The sequence below is a fragment of the Rhipicephalus sanguineus genome, chromosome 1, assembly GCF_013339695.2.
Source record: "Rhipicephalus sanguineus isolate Rsan-2018 chromosome 1, BIME_Rsan_1.4, whole genome shotgun sequence".
Lineage (NCBI taxonomy): Eukaryota > Metazoa > Arthropoda > Arachnida > Ixodida > Ixodidae > Rhipicephalus > Rhipicephalus sanguineus.
This window is the reverse complement of record NC_051176.1, coordinates 168,629,806-168,649,877: the sequence shown is the minus strand read 5'-3', so window position 1 is coordinate 168,649,877 and position 20,072 is coordinate 168,629,806. Positions and strand designations below refer to the sequence as shown.

Sequence of the window (20,072 nt, the reverse complement as noted above, 5' to 3'; positions counted from 1 at the left end):
GGCTCACGCGACCAACTTCCTCCAATTGTCCATGAATGGACAACACTCGCCACCTGCAGTTCCCAGTCTGCTGGCTGATCTTCGGAAGGGTCTGAATGACTTTCAGCACGCTAAAGCAAAAACGAGAATGTTTCAGGTAGCATGTTGTCCCAAAATTCCTGACCCTATCAGACACGTATAAGTTAAAGTGAACAATAATAATAACAAGAGCTCCCACTTTTGAGTCGAGCCAACCAGGTACTCCGTACGACAAGGAAAACTTACCTGTAAGCATCCTCTTCTCGGATATAAGACACGACTGCGAAAATATCTGGGTTAGGAGAGTCAAAGAAACATGGTGTTCTTCATGAAAGGGTTCTGCTAAGGTATTGTACTGAGAACACGCCTTGGAGTTCATTATCGAGATTTAATGCATGCTAACTATAACAGGTGTAATTTAGCACATAGGAAGATGCGAGCACAGTCGGTCTACGCAGGCGAATGACGCCTAGTACTGTGAATGAAGGAAGGGAATTTCCGAAGGCTTGTTTCTGTGTTTGACACAGCCTTAATGAAAACCAGCAGATAACAAAGCCAAGGAAGGTATAGGGGACGTTAACTGTACTTTTTAAAGTGTTGTGTAATAATTGTGATATAGATGTGAAGAAAGTAAAGTGGACGAAAAGACAACTTGCCGCCGGCACGGAGCGAACCTGCGACCGACGGCACTGCGGCCTATTACTGTGGCCACTTCTGCACGTATACGCACAAACCAGATAAATATATAAACACGCGTGCTACTTCAGACGAGCCGCACAAATGCAGGTTTGCAGCATCACTGCTTCGCGTCTGCCACGAAAAGGCCCGTAATGAAAAAAATTAATTAGAAAATGCAGTGTTGTGGGGTCGTGAAGGAAAACACGCAAAAAAAAAGAAGAAAAGAAGGACAAAAGAGCGTCGCCGTTCACTGATGTTCCCTTCTTCACGCTTCTCATCAGCAAAGATGCACCCGTTCTTTCATTTCTTTTCGACAGTAAGTGAACTTGATGGCGCGCAAGTGGAACTTTTTATAGCACTGAAGCCTGCCACAGTTTCATATTATGGCTGCGCAAAGCTTCATAGTATAACCCTCACTGTATGTAATCGTGTAGAACGCACAAGTTACAACCTTACCTGAACCAGGCCTTTTGTCAGCATATGCGCTTCAGGGTATATTTTGACAAGAGTTTTGTTGTAAGTTTTAACGTTCAGTTAAAGTAGTAAAGTGAGACGCATCATAATAAAAAGCACGCTGCGCACTTGACAGTGACATTAATTCGCTGCGTGAGCAATCAACATTTGCCCCGCCACGGTGGTCTAGTGGTTATGGCGCTCGACTGCTGACCCGAAGGTCGCGGGATCGAATCCCGGCCGCGGCGGCTGCATTTTCGATGGAGGCGAAAATGTCTGAGGCCCGTGTACTTAGATTTAGGTGCACGTTAAAGAACCCCAGGCGGTCGAAATTTCCGGAGCCCTCCACTACGGCGTCTCTCATAATTATATGGTGGTTTTGGGACGTTACACACCAGATATTATTATATTAGTAATCAACATTTTCAGTGCGTACCGGTTTGCGATATTCCCTGCGCGTATTGTGTCTCACAAGAAAGTTAATTGAAATCAGCTAATTACGTATTCCAATGCGTGCGCAACTTACAAACCTCTATTAAGGAATAAGAACTTTAAGAGTACTATCCACATTCGCACTCTCGTTACACATGACCACAGAAAAAGAACGCAGTTTTGGATACGAGTAAACTGAGACTTGATCATGGATGGCTTGAAATTGCAGTGGTCTTCGTAGCTTCCGTTCAAGAAGATTATATTCACAATGTCGTTGCCGATGTGACGTTTTCGTTCCACCTGAAACAAAAACGCCCCATTAACCATTACACAAAAAGCCTGTTCAACGGGGGATACATTTTGACAGCTCACAAAAATGTTCATTTAAAGATGACAGTAATTAAGTATATATATATATATATATATATATATATATATATATATATATATATATATATATATATATATATATATAGAATGGTTACATGAGAACAAAGCCATACATTTGCCCATCCCCTCCCCCCACACACACACACCACACCAAAAAGAAAAAGAGAGGAACATTCAGGACAGGAAGGTATATTTATTATGCAAGAAAAACTGTTAAGAATCGTTCTCTAGCGAGTCTAGGAAAAAGCTGCATCAATGCTTCAAAACGCTGCTTTATATCTCAAACTAACTCGTTTTAACTGTACAGAAGCTTTATTTTTATCAAACACATATTGCAGAGAGGCACTAGTTCAAAGACCCGCTGAACCTTTCTATTTGTTTTATTGCTTACGTTACGGTGCGCACTGCTCTTTTATGTTGTTTAGGTGGCTCCCTTCTTTGGGAAAAGATATACAGGGTGTTTCAAGAAATGTGTCCAACCTTCTCAAAAAATCAGGAAAATGCGATATTTGATTGCTGCCTTCAGAATTGGTTTTTCTGTAGTGGCAGGGATTTTAAGATGGTTAAAGAAATAATTTGGGACTGTAATTAAAAAAGTTACATTAATTAACTTTTTAATTAGTGCAGTTAGGTGGTTGTGTCAAATGGGAGAATTGAAGTTCTTCATGCCAGAAACCCAACCCAACTTTGAGATTTCGAAAAAGTGGCATCCAGTAATAATTACGAAGTAATGAAATTCAACCAAATTCAATGGCGAAACCTAAACAGAAACATGGAAGAACGCAACTGCCATATTCTTCTGAGACGTCCAAAATGGGTGAATGACTTTTTCTGTAGCGCTAGGCATCTTAAGATGGTTAGAGACATGACTTGAGACAGTAATTAAGAAAGTTAAATCAATTAACTTTTTAATTAGTGGAGTTACGTGACTGTGTCAAATTGGGCAATTGAAGTTCTTCGTGCCAGAAACCCATCCCAACATTGAGATTTCGAAAAAGCGGCCTCCAGTAATAATTACGAAGTAATGAAATTCAACCGAATTCGATGGCTTTCGCTATTGAAAGCCGTGGCATTTCGTTGAATTTCATTACGCCACAACAATTACTGGAGGACGCTTTTTCGAAATCTCAAAGCTCGGATGGGTTCCTCGCATGAAGAACTTCAACTCTCCCATTTGACGCAATCGCCTAACTCCACTAATTAAAAAGTTAATTAATGTAACTTTCTTAATTACTGTCCAAAATGATGTCCTTAGCTACCTTAAGATTCCTGCCGCTACAGAAAAAGCAATTCTGAAATCCCCGAGCAAATATCGCATTTTCCTGATTTTTTGAGAAGGTTGGACACATTTCTTGAAACACCCTGTATAATTTCTATGTTTAGGAGGCAAATTTTTTGATAAAGGCGGTCACCGACCAGTCCGGTAGCGTACGCAAGCAAGTGACATCGATGCTGGCTGAACAGCCATTTAGGTGTAGCACAAGCGCACTAGATGGTGGTAAGTTTTCCCAAGTATCGTTATTACGAAAGAAACCCTGTGGTCGCATTTCTCGAGAGGTGCATCTTGCCATATCCGGCTCGGCGTAACGTGGACTTAACCATTGTCACGCTATCACCACGACCAGTAGAACTGTGCTGCATAAGATTTGAAATAAAATACGGCATCTATCGGCAACCTGTATGGAGTCCGCAGGACCTCGGGAAAATTACGTTTTAGTCAATTGCGTCACGACATCTCTTTCCTGTTATTTCATGCGAATAAATGTCATCCGTAAAACAAGCGCGTTTCGAGAAGAGGGCGTGCCCGAGTATGTGCGCCGAAAATAAGGAAGGCGTATAAAATCATCATTAGAGATGTTCAGAACGGCCTAATGTGCACGTGACTCAAGCAGTGCGCCACTTGAACATCCGCAAAGTGAGCCTGGTGAACTGTGCGCTGGCTAACCAGATGTCACTGGCGCCATAGTGCACGGGCAAGCATAAGCCCAACAACTGCATGATAGAAAAGAAATTGAGTGAGAGTAAAATATTTGTTATTGCAATAAAAAATATTTTTTTTTGTCCGTATCTCTATTCTGCATACAATCAAACGTTATGGATATACCAGTGGCTAGTTTCGCGGCCGAACTTCTACACATAGGCGAGACAATAATTCTGGCTGAATGTACTGTGGCCTTCGTCCAACCTTGTCGTGTACTGGAGTGGCTGCTAGACGAGGCACGAAGGCTCACGTGCAGAGCATCAATGGTTAACGAAACCGTCACCTTCTTTGCCGAAAGAAGTGCGCAAAATAAACTATCGCTGCACCGCACTACATTGCAAAAGACCCAGCGTCACGACTCAGCTTAATACCGTGTTGGAAGCTGTTCTAAACAAAAATGACCTTTTCTTTCACCTTTGTTCTTGCTATGATACTCATTACTTTTACTTTTGATCCCGACGCCAATTCGTAACCTATTTCCCGTTGAGCATACGTGACAAAGTACACGATCATATTCACTAGTTTTGGAGCGCTTAGTCGAACGATTGGAATGCTTCTTCGGACTCATTCTCAACGGCGACTGACTCAATGTGACCGATGTTCACACCGGATAGCGCGACCTGTTCACCGTCGCACCAGAATGACTCGCGATTGTGATGCCGTTCACGTCTGCTCGCTCCGTCATCACCTCGTGAAATAAGCGGGCGTCCCCGTTGATGCGCATCCGTTTGGTTCACTAGCTTTGCGACTGAAAAAAGCACCAGGCCTGCGTAGAACACGCAGTACAGTCAAAGCGCAAGCTGGAAGAGCGGCCTTTCTAGAGCCCAATGAGAGCAGCATTTTGGGCTAGTTGGTGTTCCATGACATCAAAGAAATTGCGCGACGAAAAACAAGCACAAAAGAAGACAAGCACAAAAGACACAGCGCAAATTGCGCTGTGTTTGTACTTGTCTTCGTTTGTCCTGTAGTGAAGCCTTTGAGTTGAGTAAGGGGTGGCGCTCTCTATAGCCTTCTAGTGGGTCGTCCTCTTGGGCTCTTCCCGCTCACGCTCTGAGCTCGTGTTCTTGCTTGACTGTCGCCATTGAGCATCGTCGCCGACTGCCGTCTAATAAACACCTCAACAAATTGGTGGAGAGTGCTGTGCTCCCATTCGATGCCCCTGGAGCTAAGATCCCGTACCCTACCAACTACCATGCCTCAAGACGCTGCTCAGCAAACGCCTCCTCCAACAACGACCTCCTGCCCCGGTGTCCCCCGCATCCGCGACCCCCCTATCTTCACCGGCGCGGATGGGACCGACGTTGAGGACTGGCTTGCGATGTACGAGCGTGTGAGCGTACCCAATAAAATGGGACGAGGCAGGCAAACTCAGCAACTTGGTTTTCTACCTCGCGGGTGTGGCGGGCCTGTGGTGCAACAACCACGCCACCGATTTCCCCACGTGGTCTGCTTTCAAGACGGCCATCATCGACGTGTTTGGCCGCCCTGCCCTTCGTAAACTGCAAGCCGAACAACGTTTACGCGAACGAGCTCAGCAGACCGGTGAGTCCTTTACGAGCTACATAGAAGATGTCCTGGACTTGTGCAAGAAAGCCGACGCAGGTATGCCTGAGCCTGACAAGATCCGCAACGTTATGAAAGGCATCGACGACGACGCCTTCACTATGCTGCTCGCCAAGAACCCTCGTACTGTGGCCGAGGTGATCACGCTCTGCTAAAGCTACGAGGAGCTGCGCCGGCAGCGGTTGCTGACCCGTCGACCTGCATCACGCGACGCCGATCTCGCTGGCTTGTCGGCCATTTCTGATCAGTCCGCCTTGCTAGCCGAGATCAAGTCCTTTGTGCGCGAGGAAATTGCCCGCCAGTTCTCCCTACTGGCCTTCCCTCAGCAGCAGCATGTTGAACAGCCATCGACCACGCTGCTGCCTCCCTTACGCCGCGCTATTCAGCAGAAATCGCGGAGGTCATGCCGGAATACCACCAGCCCCCTCCGGCGCCTGCACCGCTCAGTTACGCGCAAGTTGTAGCCAGGTCACCCCAAGCGATCTCTGTGGCTGCCCCACTTACTTACGCCGAAGCCGTCGCCAGACCTCAGGCTTTTGAAGCGAGTGTGCCGGCTGCGTTTGCCGACGTCATACCTGGGCCACCAATGCAGCCCATCATGCAGTCGTATCAGCAGACGCCTCGTCCACCGCGTCCTGCGTCATGGATGGGACCTACCCCGACGAATCGATGGCGCACTTCTGACAACCGCCCGATCTGCTTCGCGTGCGGTTGCGCCGGTCATGTTGCCCGCTATTGCAATCGCGTGCAGCCGCCTCGTGTCGGCTCAACCATCACCAGCCAGTCAAGCCGCCCGTATTACGCTTCACCGCCGCCTATGTCACCGTCGTCTCGCTCAGCTCCATCTACACGCCGTTCGCCGTCCCCACGACGCCGATCACTGTCACCGATGCGGCCACGTCCGGTCCCACGTGACCAGGAAAACTAGTCGTCGCAGTCCACGAGGCAAGGGCTGCGACGCTGTCGAACTGCGAAAGCCCTCAAGAGAAGCCCATCGAACGTGTTAGACGTGTTTGTGGACGGTGTTTCGCGCATCTGCCCTTATCGACACTGGAGCCGCCGTATCCGTTATTGACGCCAAACTTAGCCGATTACTGCGAAAAGTGACGACGCCACTTCCCGGGCTCTCCCTCCGTACAGCCAGCGCACAAAGTATTCACCCTACAGCGGTGTGCACAGCCCGCGTCATGATTAACGATGCTCTGTACGCCGTCGAATTGATCATAATTCCAGCATGCTCTCACGACGTCATCCTAGGATGGGATTTTCTCTCCCACCACGACGCCGTGATTCATTGCGCGCCAGCCGAAATAGAGCTCTCACCATTCTCTGATCTGACGCCGGCTGACTGTCCATCGTCTGTGAGCAAGGTACCGTCAAGACGACACCACAGTGCCTGCAAACTCGTCAACGGCGGTGTCCGTCTACTGCGCCAGTCTCTCCGACACCGTTGCACTCCTCTCGCCATCTGACCGTGTTTGCACGAGGAAAGGCTTGCTGGTGCCTTTCGCGACCGCGCAAGTCACTCAGGGCAGCGCGTCAATTTTTGTTATCAACCCATCTCCGTACAGTGTTACGTTGGTGCGAGGAGAATGTCTCGGCAGCGTGGAACCCCTCGAAGACGCACAAGTTATGGACGAACCAGATGACACGCACTGCCCCAACTCCAGTACGCTCAGTGCTGTTACCACGTCTGGTTCATCGCCCGATGACATATTCGCTTCTTCCATTGCTGACAACCTTACGCCAGTCCAGCGTTCCCAGCTTCTGGGTCTCTTGGAAGAATTTCGCGCTTCTTTCGATGTCGCTCAAACTTCTCTCGGCCGCACGTCCACCGTTACGCATCGCATCGACACTGGCGCCCAACCGCCCCTGCGGCAACGTCCATATCGCGTATCTCCCACAGAACGCCGCGTAATCAACGAGCAAGTCGACGACATGCTTCGACGCAATGTTATTCGACCATCTAACAGCCCCTGGGCGTCTCCTGTCGTTCTTGTTGCGAAGAAGGACGGTTCTGTGCGGTTCTGTGTGGACTACCGACGACTCAACAAGATCACTCGTAAGGACGTGTATCCACTACCGCGCATAGACGACGCGATTGACAGCCTACAAGGAGCAGAATTCTTTTCATCCATCGATTTGCGCTCAGGGTACTGGCAAGTACCTATGGCTGATGACGCTCGACCGAAGACCGCCTTTGTCACGCCCGACGGCTTGTACGAATTCAACGTCATGCCGTTTGGGCTGTGTAATGCGCCCGCCACCTTCGAGCGCATGATGGATACTATTCTGCGCAACCTGAAATGGCACACGTGCTTGTGCTACCTCGACGACGTCGTTGTGTTGCTCCAGACTTCTCCACGCATCTTCAACGCCTCCGGCATGTGTTGACGCGTTGGCAACGCTGGTCTGCAACTGAATCTAAAGAAGTGCCGATTTGCAGCACGGCAGCTGACAATACTCGGCTACGTCGTGTCCAAGGACGGAATTCTCCCCGATCCAGCCAAGCCTTCGGGCCGTGACCGAGTTCCCGAAACCGACGTCCGTCAAAGAACTGCGCAGTTTCGTAGGAACTGTGTTCCTACTTTCGGCGCTTCATTCGAAACTTCGCGACTATCATATCGCCGCTGACGAAGCTCCTCGGAAGTAACGGGCCCCTCCATTCGTGGTCGTCAGAGTGCGACGACGCTTTCGCACGCTCCGTCGTGTTGTTGACGTCGCCTCCCATACTAACGCCACTACGACCCTACGGCCCTACAGAGGTACACACAGACGCCAGCGGTGTTGGCCTTGGCGCTGTCCTTGCGCAGCGGCAAACCGGGGTTCCCTGAATATGTTCGTGGCATATGCTAGTCGTACGCTTACTAAAGCCGCGACCAATTACACCGTCACCGAAAAGGAATGCCTGGCGATCATCTGGGCCCTTACGAAGTTCCGACCCCTATTTGTATGGTCGCCCATTTGATGTATCACCGACCATCATTGCACTATGCTGGTTGTCGTCATTGAAGGATCCCTCAGCCGCCTCGCCCGCTGGGCACTTCGCCTACAGGACTACGACATCCGCGTGCTGTACCGCAACGGACGCCAGCATGCTGACGCCGACGCCCCTCTCGCGCTCCCCCTTGCCTGACGACGATGCCCCCTGCTCGGTACCTAACAATGTTGTTTCTTCCATCGACGTTCACACCATCGCTATCGAACAACGCAAGGATAAATGGATCGCCTCGCTGATAGACTTGCTCACTGATCCGTCGGCAACACCAACCACTCGCGCGTTGCGTCGTCAAGCCCACCATTTCGCCATTCGTGACGACCTACTGCACCGACGCAATTACAACGCCGATGGCCGCCAGTGGCTACTTGTGATACCCCGCAGTCTGCGTTCTGAAATATGCGAGTCCTTTCACTCTGATCCACAATGCGCGCACTCTGGGGTATCCAAAACTTACCACCGCATTCGACAACGATACTTCTGGCGAGGGATGTACCGCTACGTGCAGAAGTTCGTTCGCTCCTGCCTCGATTGCCAACGCCGAAAACCTTCAACGCACGTGTCACCCGCTGGTCTACAACCATTACCTTGCCCTAACCGTCCGTTCGGGCGCGTGGGCATCGACTTGTACGGACCACTTCCTCTGACATCGGCTGGTAACCGCTGGGCAATTGTCGCTGTTGACCATCTAACGCGATACGCCGAAACCGCCGCCCTCCCAGCGGCTACAGCGTGTGATGTTGCCTCCTTCCTGCTACACCGATTCATGCTGCGTCACGGTCCACCCCAGGAGCTTCTCAGCGATCGAGGCCGTGTCTTCTTGTCGGAAGTCGTCGAAGCCATTCTCAAAGAGTGCCATGCTGTTCACCGCAAAACTACTGCTTACCACCCGCAGACGAATGGCCTAACCGAACGCTTTAACCACACGCTCGGCGACATGCTCTCAATGTACGTCGCCGCCGATCACACAAATTGGGATGCCATTCTGCCCTTCGTCACCTACTCCTATAATACCGCCCTTCAAAGCACAACTGGGTTTTCACCCTTCATCTTATTGTACGGAAGGCACCCGTCGCACACCATCGACACGATACTCCCATACAAGCCGGATTCAACTGAGTGTGCGCCGATTTCTGACACAGCCAGGCTTGCGGAAGAGTGTCGCGAGCTTGCCAAGACTTTTACAACGCAGGAACAAGAGCGGCAGAAGAGCATTCGCGGTGGCACCACCACTTCTGAGTCCACGTTCCTCCCTGGAGCACTCGTATGGCTCTCGGTCCCTACCACTGCAACTGGCCTCTCTTCAAAACTACTGCCGAAATACGAAGGCCCCTATCGGGTCGTCGAGCGCACATCCCCGGTCAACTACGTGATCGAACCCATCGAACCATCTTCGGACATGCGCCGTCGAGGGCGCGACATAGTCAACGTGGAGCGCCTCAAGGCCTACTATGACGCACTCATAGTGACGAGCTGTTAGGTCGCCGGACGGCTCCCTTTTCGTTCCCGGGGGTAATTGTAGCGAAGCCTTTGAGTTGAGTAAGGGGTTGCGCTCTCTATAGCCTTCTAGTGGGTCGTCCTCTTGGGCTCTTCCCGCTCGCGCTCTGAGCTCGTGTTCTTGCTTGACTGTCGCCATTGAGCATCGTCGCCGACTGCCGTCTAATAAACACCTCAACAGTCCGTGTTTTCGTCGCGCAATTTCTTTGATGTTCTAGAGCCCGTTGTGAACTCTGTTGGGGCAACTAATACAGCTATACTTGCATGGTACCCACTACGCCATAAATCGTCATAATTTTTTTAAGTACATGGGGAAGCACCCCCTATGCCATTATTCGTCATTCTGCGGAGAAACGTGGTGCCCAACCGCTACATATCTGCGAGGCATTACGTGGACTTTGTTGATGCTATGGCTGATGATGATGAAGAATTCTGGCTGAGCCCTTCGTAATGTGTTGGAAGCATTAAACCACCCACTCGTTACACAGTTCGCAGTGTATGACGCCTGGTTGTTATTTTACTCTGCTATCACGCTATATTACACATGTTAGCGCGATTTCTTGCCCGACATGACGGCTGTATAGGGTCTCTTTGCGCGGGAGCTTCAGGCACCGGGGTGGCTCTGGGGTAGAATACTCGACTACCATGCAGAGGGCCCGGCTTCAAATCCGCTCCTGGATATTTTTGTCTTATTTCATTTTTTCTTATTTCGCGTGATAGCGGTTACGGCGCCAACAACGGCCCTTTTTGTGATCTCATAACAGCTTTCGCTGTAATATACCAACGAGCGTCTGAGCCAAAACAGCCGCTTTATGACAAGGCGGCCCACTTGGTCGCGTGACTGCTGCCAGTTGCCGGTATGAATGAGCCCTTCCTCTCATCCCTACCAAAAATACCAAAAATGTTAGTTATGAGAAAATCAAAAAAAAAAAATATTTGAAACATGTGCAGCGCTTACACAAGGTGACCAAGAGCCCAAAAATCCTCGATATTTGTTGCTAGTTCCATCATACTCTTGTGTGCCATTGCCCGTGCGGCAAATTCCTTTTTCTTTTCTAGCTTGCTTGGCAGCATCAGTGCCGTGATAGGACGCTTTTGCGATGTTTGTGAGGCAAGTTTTTGCAGTGTAGAAGCCAGGCTCGAAGCCAACTTGCCTCAAAATATCAAATGTGCTTCTGGTGCCATTATTAAAATGACACACAGCAAATTTAATGATTTGCAGGCTCACATACGTGCCCTTGAGGTGTACGACGTTGCGCGTCCACCTGGAGAGCAGTTTATTACTTTTATGATTAAAAATGCTGGGTTTACAAAGCTATTAGAGCATTATTACATGTTCGCGCTTGACATGATTGTTAAATAACCAACAAAGTACTATATATCAATCTAATTTTATGATGCACACAAAACTGGCACTTTCAGTTTCGGTTTCGTAGGTGACGGGTGGTCTAACATTTTTGCTTGTATCTTTGGAAAGAAACTGCGTAGACAGAAACTTTATGCAGCAAAATGATGGGCGATAAATTGAGCATTTAACATGACCAAATACCAAAAAAATGAGGCTTTGAAAAAAAATTCGCTTTTTACACTTGGCCTCATATCTTAACATATGTAATATAGCGTGGTAGAAGAGTAAAATAACAACCAGGCATCACACAATGAGAATTGTACATTAAGTGGGTCGTTGAATGCTTCCGACCCATTACAAAGGGCTCAGCCATAATTCTTCATCGTCATCAGCCACAGCACAAAGTACACATAACGCCTTACAGATGTGCAGCAGGTACCACGCTTCTCCGCAGAATGACGTAGAATGGCATAGTGGGTGATTTCCACTATGCCACGGGACTGACTCATCGTCTGTGATGTCAAGCGCAGAACTGCCGTTACGTCGACGGCAACAGTGACTTTTTCTATCCTCCTCTCTCTAACCTTTATTCGCCCTCTCCCCTTGCCCAGTGCAGGGTTGCCTACCGCCCTTACAAAAATGTATTTAGACAGTCTATGCACTGTCTAAAAACATGTTTAGACAGTCTATACACTGCCTAAACACATTTTTATAAGGGCGGGCTCAGCCTTGGTTAACCTCCCTGCCTTTCTTTCATCCTTATTCTCTCTCTCTCTCTCTCTCTCAAAAATGATAATTTATGGCGCAGTGGGTACCATGCAACTGTAGTGGTATTAGTTGCCCCAAGAGAGTTTACAACAAGCTTTAAAAAGGCCACAATTCCAGCTTTCGCTGTGACTACGCTGCGTGTTCGGCGCAGGCCTGGCGCCGATTTTTAAAAGCTGAAGTAAAGCTCGACTTATTGCCATCATTGTCATAATCATCATTCACGAAGTGCATATTCCGAATGAGCAAATGATTTTGCGTAGTAAGTAAGAAAGCCAAGGCTTAATTAGGGAGCCATATAATTGGAAAGCGTGTACGGATGTGGCTGAAAGATGCGTAGTCTTTCTTACCTTATTAAAAAAAAAGTATTCATATTTCGTAAGCGAACCTAGCTAATTCCGTCAGAAAAACTTGTACGTGAGTGAATAATTCCGACATTGAAAATGTATATTCACGACAACACAAAGAACTTGACTCGAAAACAATTATGTTATTCCAATTAGTGGGTTAGCGTGGCTGTTACCGATACGGCTGTGTACTCTCATCAGTGTCTCTGTAGGACGCTGGTAACTCTCCAAGGAAACTAAATGACGCGCTATCAACGGGCAGCATGACGTCAACTTGCGCGCGAAAAATCCGGAAACAGTGCATATAACCAAAAGCGACTGGGTCAATCACACTTGTTAAACACTCGTTCTGGGTATCGTATGTATGGCACTCACACCACGATTGCCGTTTCTGTTACGCAGTATTCGACAGAACACAGCTAGAAGCATGAAGGGAAACGGTATTCATTTATAGAAAGACGCAGTTCATGGATAATAACGAGAGTTAAAACCGCCATAAGAGGAATGCACAGAGAACGAACGCTGCTGCCAGCGGTGACAGCGGCAAAGCGAACACGGCAGCGCTGCTGGCAGCATGCTTGCCGAAGCCCTGGATGAGGCCGCAGCCCACGGGGTCTCCCATATTGCCGGTAGATTTGCTCACGACGTCTCCTTTGGAGCCGTAGTCATCCGGCCTCTCATAGACGACGCACGAGCGAGACACGACGCTCTCGTTGCCGTGGAGACGAAGCCTCCGACTGATGATCTGCACCTGGGCGATAAGCTCCTCTGAAGCGTCCACGTTGCCCAGGTCGCCCAGGTGCGAGTTGTCCGAGGTCTCGGGTCCGTGCTCCTTGCCGTACGGATTGAAGTGAGCGCCGACGGCATCGCAGTTTTCTGTGATGTTACCCGACTCGTTGATGGTAAGCCCGTGCTTACCTGGTTCGAGGCCGTCGATTATGCCTCGAATAACAACCAGGTCTCCTCGCGACATGAATAACAGCAGACCTTCCACGTTTTTGCCAACGATGTGGCAGCTGGCCTTGCGAAGCGTTGAGTCACCATTCGCTGCATGCGCCAGCAGCGACAGGTGGACGACTGCGACAAGAAGATGCCGCCGGCTCAAGCCCGTGCTCATTGAGTGAACCATGCACATACCAGCTCTGGTACTACTTGCGTAGGGCAGCCGTGGTCGTGTTTTAGTATTCCCGCAAGAAGTGGGCGCAGAACAGCCGCAATCCCGCTAGGCCACCACACGATAACTAACGGCATAAATGAACATGGCTGCAAGAGCGGCAGTAGAACTGTTGTTCGTGGGAATTGGTGGGGGAATTCGTGAGGTGCGCAGTCCTCTTGATGCAATGCTCCAGGCTTTTGTCGCTACGATTGAACGTCTCAATGGCACAAATAACTGTCGGTTTCCTCCAGCAGCTGAACGATGCTGTTCTTTTGTTGTCGTCTCACTAACTGGCTCATACCCACGAGAATTATAATGACGATGATCATGCTCCTAAGAATACTGGCACCTACCCACTTCGAAGGATCGGCCAAGAATCAGGAAGATATAAATATGACTTTAGAATACTCAATTTATTCTATAACTTTCGAAGTCAATTGCAATGAGTAGAATATATAACATTAGAATGACTAGGGGGATTTTTGCAGGAGCAAGATATTCCTTATCTTGTTAAGTACATTCGAAGCTCAGAAAGTTGGTTAGCTGACTGTTGTTTAGTGAACTGGTGCAACTCACTATGGAGTCAACCATGGCTCGGGTGGCCATAATGGTGACAAATAAAAAATAGTACTGAGGAAAAGAAAATAACATGAAATTAATAAAGTGTATGTGAGATTAAATGTTGACTGTTACACGCATGCTATCTATAGTTAATTATTAAATATTGAAGTAATTAATTATATGGACATAACACACACACAAAAAAGAAGAAAACAACAACTTTGGCATGCAATTCTTTTAATCTCGCGCACGAAAGTGCGGAAGGCATCACAAGTGCTTCTATAGCTAAAACTGAGTTCGGTAGTGTTATGTAGCGGATTGTTCAGTTCTGAATTTCTGTTTTGGAGATAGGGCCACGGGCGCTTAGGAGGCGTCAACGCAACCACGTATCACGTGACCTTGAAGGTTAACAAAACTAGTTGTTTTCCACGGATGAATGTTCTCTGCATCGGATCCTGCCTGTGTATGGTTGTTATTCAGGACTTACAGCGTCGACATACGACATCACATGGAGCACTAAAGAAAACGACGACCGGAAGAGTCAAATTCAAGCCAATTATTGAGAAGGGTTCTTCCAAAAAAAAAAAAAACCTTTCCTTGGAGCCGCCGACATGGCAAAGCGGCGGCACGCTAATAGGAATGCAAATGTAGAGAATCGCTCATAATTACAAAAAAAAAAAAAAAAGAAGACACGAAGACAAAAGAGCTAGACGGGACCTGCGAACATAAATGTTTGGATGAGGGTACTCGGCCAAGTGGCCTCGTAATCAATACCTACGACTTTCTAGTGAAACACAATCAGTTGTTCTAGTGAAAATTTCGGATCGGAAAATCAGAGGTGGACAAGGAAGAGCTGACAAATTTGTTTGTAGCGGCCAATTTCCTTAATCGTGACGCAGTAACTTACATCGACGTTGGTAAAATATGAAAATAGGGGTTGGGGGTGTGGTGGGGGCAGTCGTAGGATGCTTCTGTGATTCGTTTTTCGTCCTTCATGAATATAAACGGCTCGCAATGCCATGTGATATTTTGGTAAATGAGCAAATATAACTGTCGAAGACATTCTCAAAATGATGAGAAAATTTCAAACAGTGGATACGAGATGACCATATAGCGTACGAAAAGAAGGCCAGCAGAATATAAGGAAGAAGCGGCGGAAGATCACGAATGAGTTACGAGTATAGCTTTAGAACTACTAAAGCATAACAAAAGAAGGAGCTGGCTTGCAAAATGGAAGCCATGGTGACTGAAAACGCTGCTCAATATAGGTCCCGTTTATAATTAAAGAAGCACTGCCGCAATAAACAAGAAAGCAGTGCCTAAAAGACCGTCACATTGCTGAACAGCGCAAGCAGCTACAGCCGCAAAACCACGTCTATCGAAATGTGAGTTACGCTCAATATTTCCATTTACCAGCGCACGCAAGTCGGCAGGACGTCGACGCTAGGGTGAAGAGCGGCAGTGTGAATTCCATTAGACTTTCAGATGCTGAAACTCCGGCCTCTACATAGTGCACCGTTCTTCGATTGAGCAGAGAAGGAGGTAGGGTGCATACTTTGGACTGCATTCGAACGGCACCGAATCAAGAATCAAGAAAAGAAACGCACAGATGTCGACACTTCTGTCTGGAGCACTTGAACGGTGCAGTGGGGTGAAGCAAACAAAGCGATGCTTTTGTATTTCTGGTAGTTTCGCTTGCTTGTCTGGTTTAGACGCAGTGCCTATACCCTGCCATAGGCACAAGAGCATGGGAGCCACATCCAGCCTGGTACATGGGACCTCGCAACTGCTGTGCGACTATTTTATTTGTTCCGCAGGCTAACGTTATATCACTCTCAGAAAAAAAACCCAGTCCTTCAATTCGTGCAAGAAAATTTGCAGCAATTGTTCCAAGACCAGGAACCAAATTCACAAAGCATTTTTGTTCGTAATTGCAGTTTGCCATTGATCGACAGCCTCGATAATATTCAACAAAGAAAATCAACATATGGCAATAATAATAATAATATAATAATAATAATAATAATAATAATAATAATAATAATAATAATAATAATAATAATAATAATAATAATAATAATGAGAAGTCTCATCAAATGCATGAGTGTCCATAAAGGAAATACTGAAAGCTTATGCCAACTAGTACGAAAGAAATCGTAAAAGTTTCCTGCAGGAAGAAGCCCTGAAAATTTGTTTAGGAGGCGCAAATTATTTTTAGGATTTTACATATTTGTATAAAGTGGTAATTAACATCTGCTAATGGGTGTAAATGTTGCGTTCAGGAAACATTATCTTGTGCAACGTCTGTGCATATGACGGCGCGCGATACCGCAGCTGTAAAATATGCCCCTAAAGACGCAGTGTGCGGGTGTAAAGCCGGAGTAAAATTTGTGGCCGCTCTATTTGAAGATTGGTATTGAGGCGAAAGGATTTTTTAAAAAACTGATTCCCGGATAACGCTTTTAAATTCAGACAGCAGTTGACTATTATCGGGAACACAAGACACGGTGGCTTCCACATGCATAGCTCGATCTTACACCACGTAGCGCAAAATTTGACACAGCACAAGAGAAGGAACGAAGACGAGCGCTTCCACCCGGTGCAGGTGGCGTACTGAGAAAATCAACGCTGAGCCATCGGGCGTAATTCCACTCCCGAGCTCGAAAAGCCAAGGAATGACCGTACGTTATATTGTCTCTCGCGTGTTTTGCCCATAAGCTATGACTCGGATAGTGCTAAAACTTTCAAGATAACGCGAGGCGAACACCGGCCTTCTCAATACAATGCCTGAGAAAAGCCATCGCCGATACCATGGGCCCACTGTACGCGAGGCGGCGGTGCTTGAGATTCTAGGTGCAACTACGGACATATGAATTACTGCTTCAGCATCTCTCGCTCGCCACTACCTCTTTATCGTGGTGGTCATTTGATTAAAGTCCCTGAATCATATTCGAAAAGCCAGACTGGTGTTCGTGAAATTCCCTCACAGAAACGATGAAACCCTGAGTAGCAACAACTATTGAAAAACAGCGCTGGACACACACTGGAATTTTGTGCGCGCTACTAGAATGTGGTGGACAACATCAGGTAGAGGCGCCACGAAAAAAACTTGGAGGACACTTGAGCTTCGCTTTCAAGAGTAGAACGCGATAGTGTAATCGGACCATGTTCGTATCGCCTTCCCAATCGCTAGCCTGGCTTCGCTTCTCGGTGGAGACCTAAACCGTACTGCAAGGAAAGCCAAACTGCGGGCGCCCTCCGGCTCCAATATCCATGCATGCGGCGCGACAAAATGGGGCCACACGGCGGGGCGATGCCGTTTAAAAGCTCGCCCGTGGGCCATTTGAGCCATCTCGAGGGTGGTAGTCAAGCCGCTGAAGAACCTCCGAGATGTGCGTGCCAACAACGCTAAATGATGTATATAAATAGCTCGCCGTTAGTATCCTAGAAGGTGTATGCGTGGTGGCCGAGCAGCTAAACGCATCGCGCCACGGAGTGAGGGTCGCAGGTTCGAATCCCCGGTCCTACTCGAACCGAAGATGTTATTTTTTTAAATGCGTCTACCTGGAATTTTCGCTCACGGACAAAGCTGGTTTTTCGCTCACAACCAAGGACGCCGCCCCGACACCATAATGTCTGCGAAACGAGCTCTTTAACGCTATCACGTTAATATCTCGACAAACGAACGCTATCAACGCTCGCTTTAGCCAAATGCACCCAGGCAGTGCACTCATGTGTTCCTATAGCTATGCGCGCTGAGAAAAGCGCATGCGCTCCAACGTTCTAGTACAACGGTGCCGCTTGGTCAGGTATGTAGTTAAAACATTCGCTTACGTGAAATCACAGCAGCTGCAACTTAAAGCTGTTTCCGCCGTTCGCTACGCTGGGTATTACAGCGCTACTGTTAACACGGTCAGCTTTAGCGCTAGTTGCCCATGAAACTGGTCACGAGACGGAGGAGCACACCGACGGTTCCCTGCACGACTTGCAGGAGGATCATAACTCGTGTCCTTGACGCTCGTGTGCTTGAATCCATATTCACTAACCTGTTGCTTGTTATCCTTGGAGTAAGGAAGCAACGTAGAGACATGGAATATGATTTCGTGGCCCTCGTAGATAGTGTAGACGGAGTACTTGCCTGTCATGTCACCTGGAAGCATAAAGCAGAATAATATATCAGCATCAGCACTTGTGTGAGAACAAACAAGAACCACAAAGAGGCGGAAAAGCACCACACGCGTAGCTGAGCTGAAATCTCCGATCCATAATATACCCTCGTGGGGGCAAAAAACACTGATGTATATTCCATAAAAGAAGGCTCATTATACCTTTCGGAAGCGAAATCTAATATAACAGACGCCGCTAGTCGCTCAGGATTCTCGCTACAGTCAGGATAACCCTTCAAAAACAGATTGTTCCTTCAGCTAACGCTAAGGAGAGCATAGGCGAGAGACCATGCTCTCACGTTTGATTTTAATTCACAACATTTGATTCACCATTAATTCACTTCAAATCATTCTAACACTTGACTCACTGTTAATGTATACATTTGATTCACTTTATGGAATTAATAATCCCTTCTCATCACTAGGCATACACTCGCTCCATTAATTCACTTTAATTCAGATTTTATGCCCCTTTAATCTACTTTAATTCTCATCCGGAGAATGCGGGCATGCGCCCACATGACTTTTGGTACCATTCGTGTTGTCAACGCCAAACGTCGGATTTTTATTGCGATAGCAATTATATGGACAGTCTCGGCTGGATTTTGCCGTCGCCGTCGCCGCCGTCATGCACCGTATATATATATATATATATATATATATATATATATATATATATATATATATATATATATATATATATATATATATAAGCCCCAAAGAAAAATAATTCAGAAAAATGCCTCTGAAGCGCGGAATCGCACCAGGGACCACTTGCTCCGCAGCGAGTGGCGCTAACCACTACGCCAGGAAACGCAGATCCTCCACGTAGCTAATGGCGAGCGTTATATACACACCCTTTACCGCCGGACGGCCTCAGAGACGGCAGGCGCCTAGCGTTTCTTCATTACGAGCGAGATGGCGCTGGGAGCGCGACGGGCGCATTTAAAAGTCGTCGGCGAGCTCGCTCGCTTCTTATATTTGCGCAGGGAGAACCTTGCCCTTCCGCTGTCTGCTCGCGCGGTTTTCTCGTGGTGAGGGGAAGAGGGATGTTTCAAGCTTTCACCGTGATGTCCGCGCTCATGTTACGGAGCGTACGAAAGTCACTCGAGCTCAAGGGACGCCGCTAAACGAACAATCAGAAGATGAGCGCGAAGTATCAAGTGTCACAGCTTGATAGTTCACAGCTCGACACTTGCAGCACGCTAGTTTCCTTCGCTGCTTCGGCCGCCTTTGCAACAGGAGCGCTGTTCAAACTGAGAGTATCCATTGGCGAGCCTTACTTCGTATAGCATTAGTTTCTTGCTATTGCATTCATTGCTTCGCCCTTGCGGCGAAACTGTGACTTTTTTTTTTTTGCTCACGAGCCATATAAGGTTCATGCCTTAATATGAAGTAATCGCAGATTAAGTGGTTAATGTGGTTGCACTCTGGAGAAATATAGCTGAATGCGCAGGTCAGTCTTCAACGGAGGCCCATCCGTCGGCTGGCAGGAGCTCTTTATCTCATAAGTAACTGAGCGTTTACTAACGCATGCGTCGGCGGAAGCTGCCGTGTATCTAGCTTCTAAACTTAAGGCGGTATATTTGAGAGCGTGGAGTGCAGAATATCGCGACGCAAACGTATACAAGATGCGTATGTGTGTGCTCTACGTTTGTCACGCAATATTCTGCGCTAAACATAGCGAAAAATACGTGTGTCGTGCCAACACGGTCAAAA

At 47.8% G+C, this 20,072-nt stretch overlaps 1 protein-coding gene across 6 annotated transcripts in view; it reads right to left on the bottom strand.

Moving 5' to 3' along the window:
* LOC119401923 (GTPase-activating Rap/Ran-GAP domain-like protein 3) overlaps positions 1–20,072 on the bottom strand; it is a 594,089-nt gene that overhangs the window by 54,364 nt on the left and 519,653 nt on the right. For all 6 annotated transcript variants that reach the window (XM_037668951.2, XM_037668957.2, XM_049417628.1 and 3 more), the window contains 3 exons: positions 18,234–18,337; positions 1,770–1,881; positions 265–310 (listed from right to left, as the gene is read on the bottom strand). In XM_037668951.2, coding sequence (XP_037524879.1) covers positions 265–310; positions 1,770–1,881; positions 18,234–18,337 — 262 coding nt within the window. The remainder of the gene's footprint in view (positions 1–264; positions 311–1,769; positions 1,882–18,233; positions 18,338–20,072) is intronic.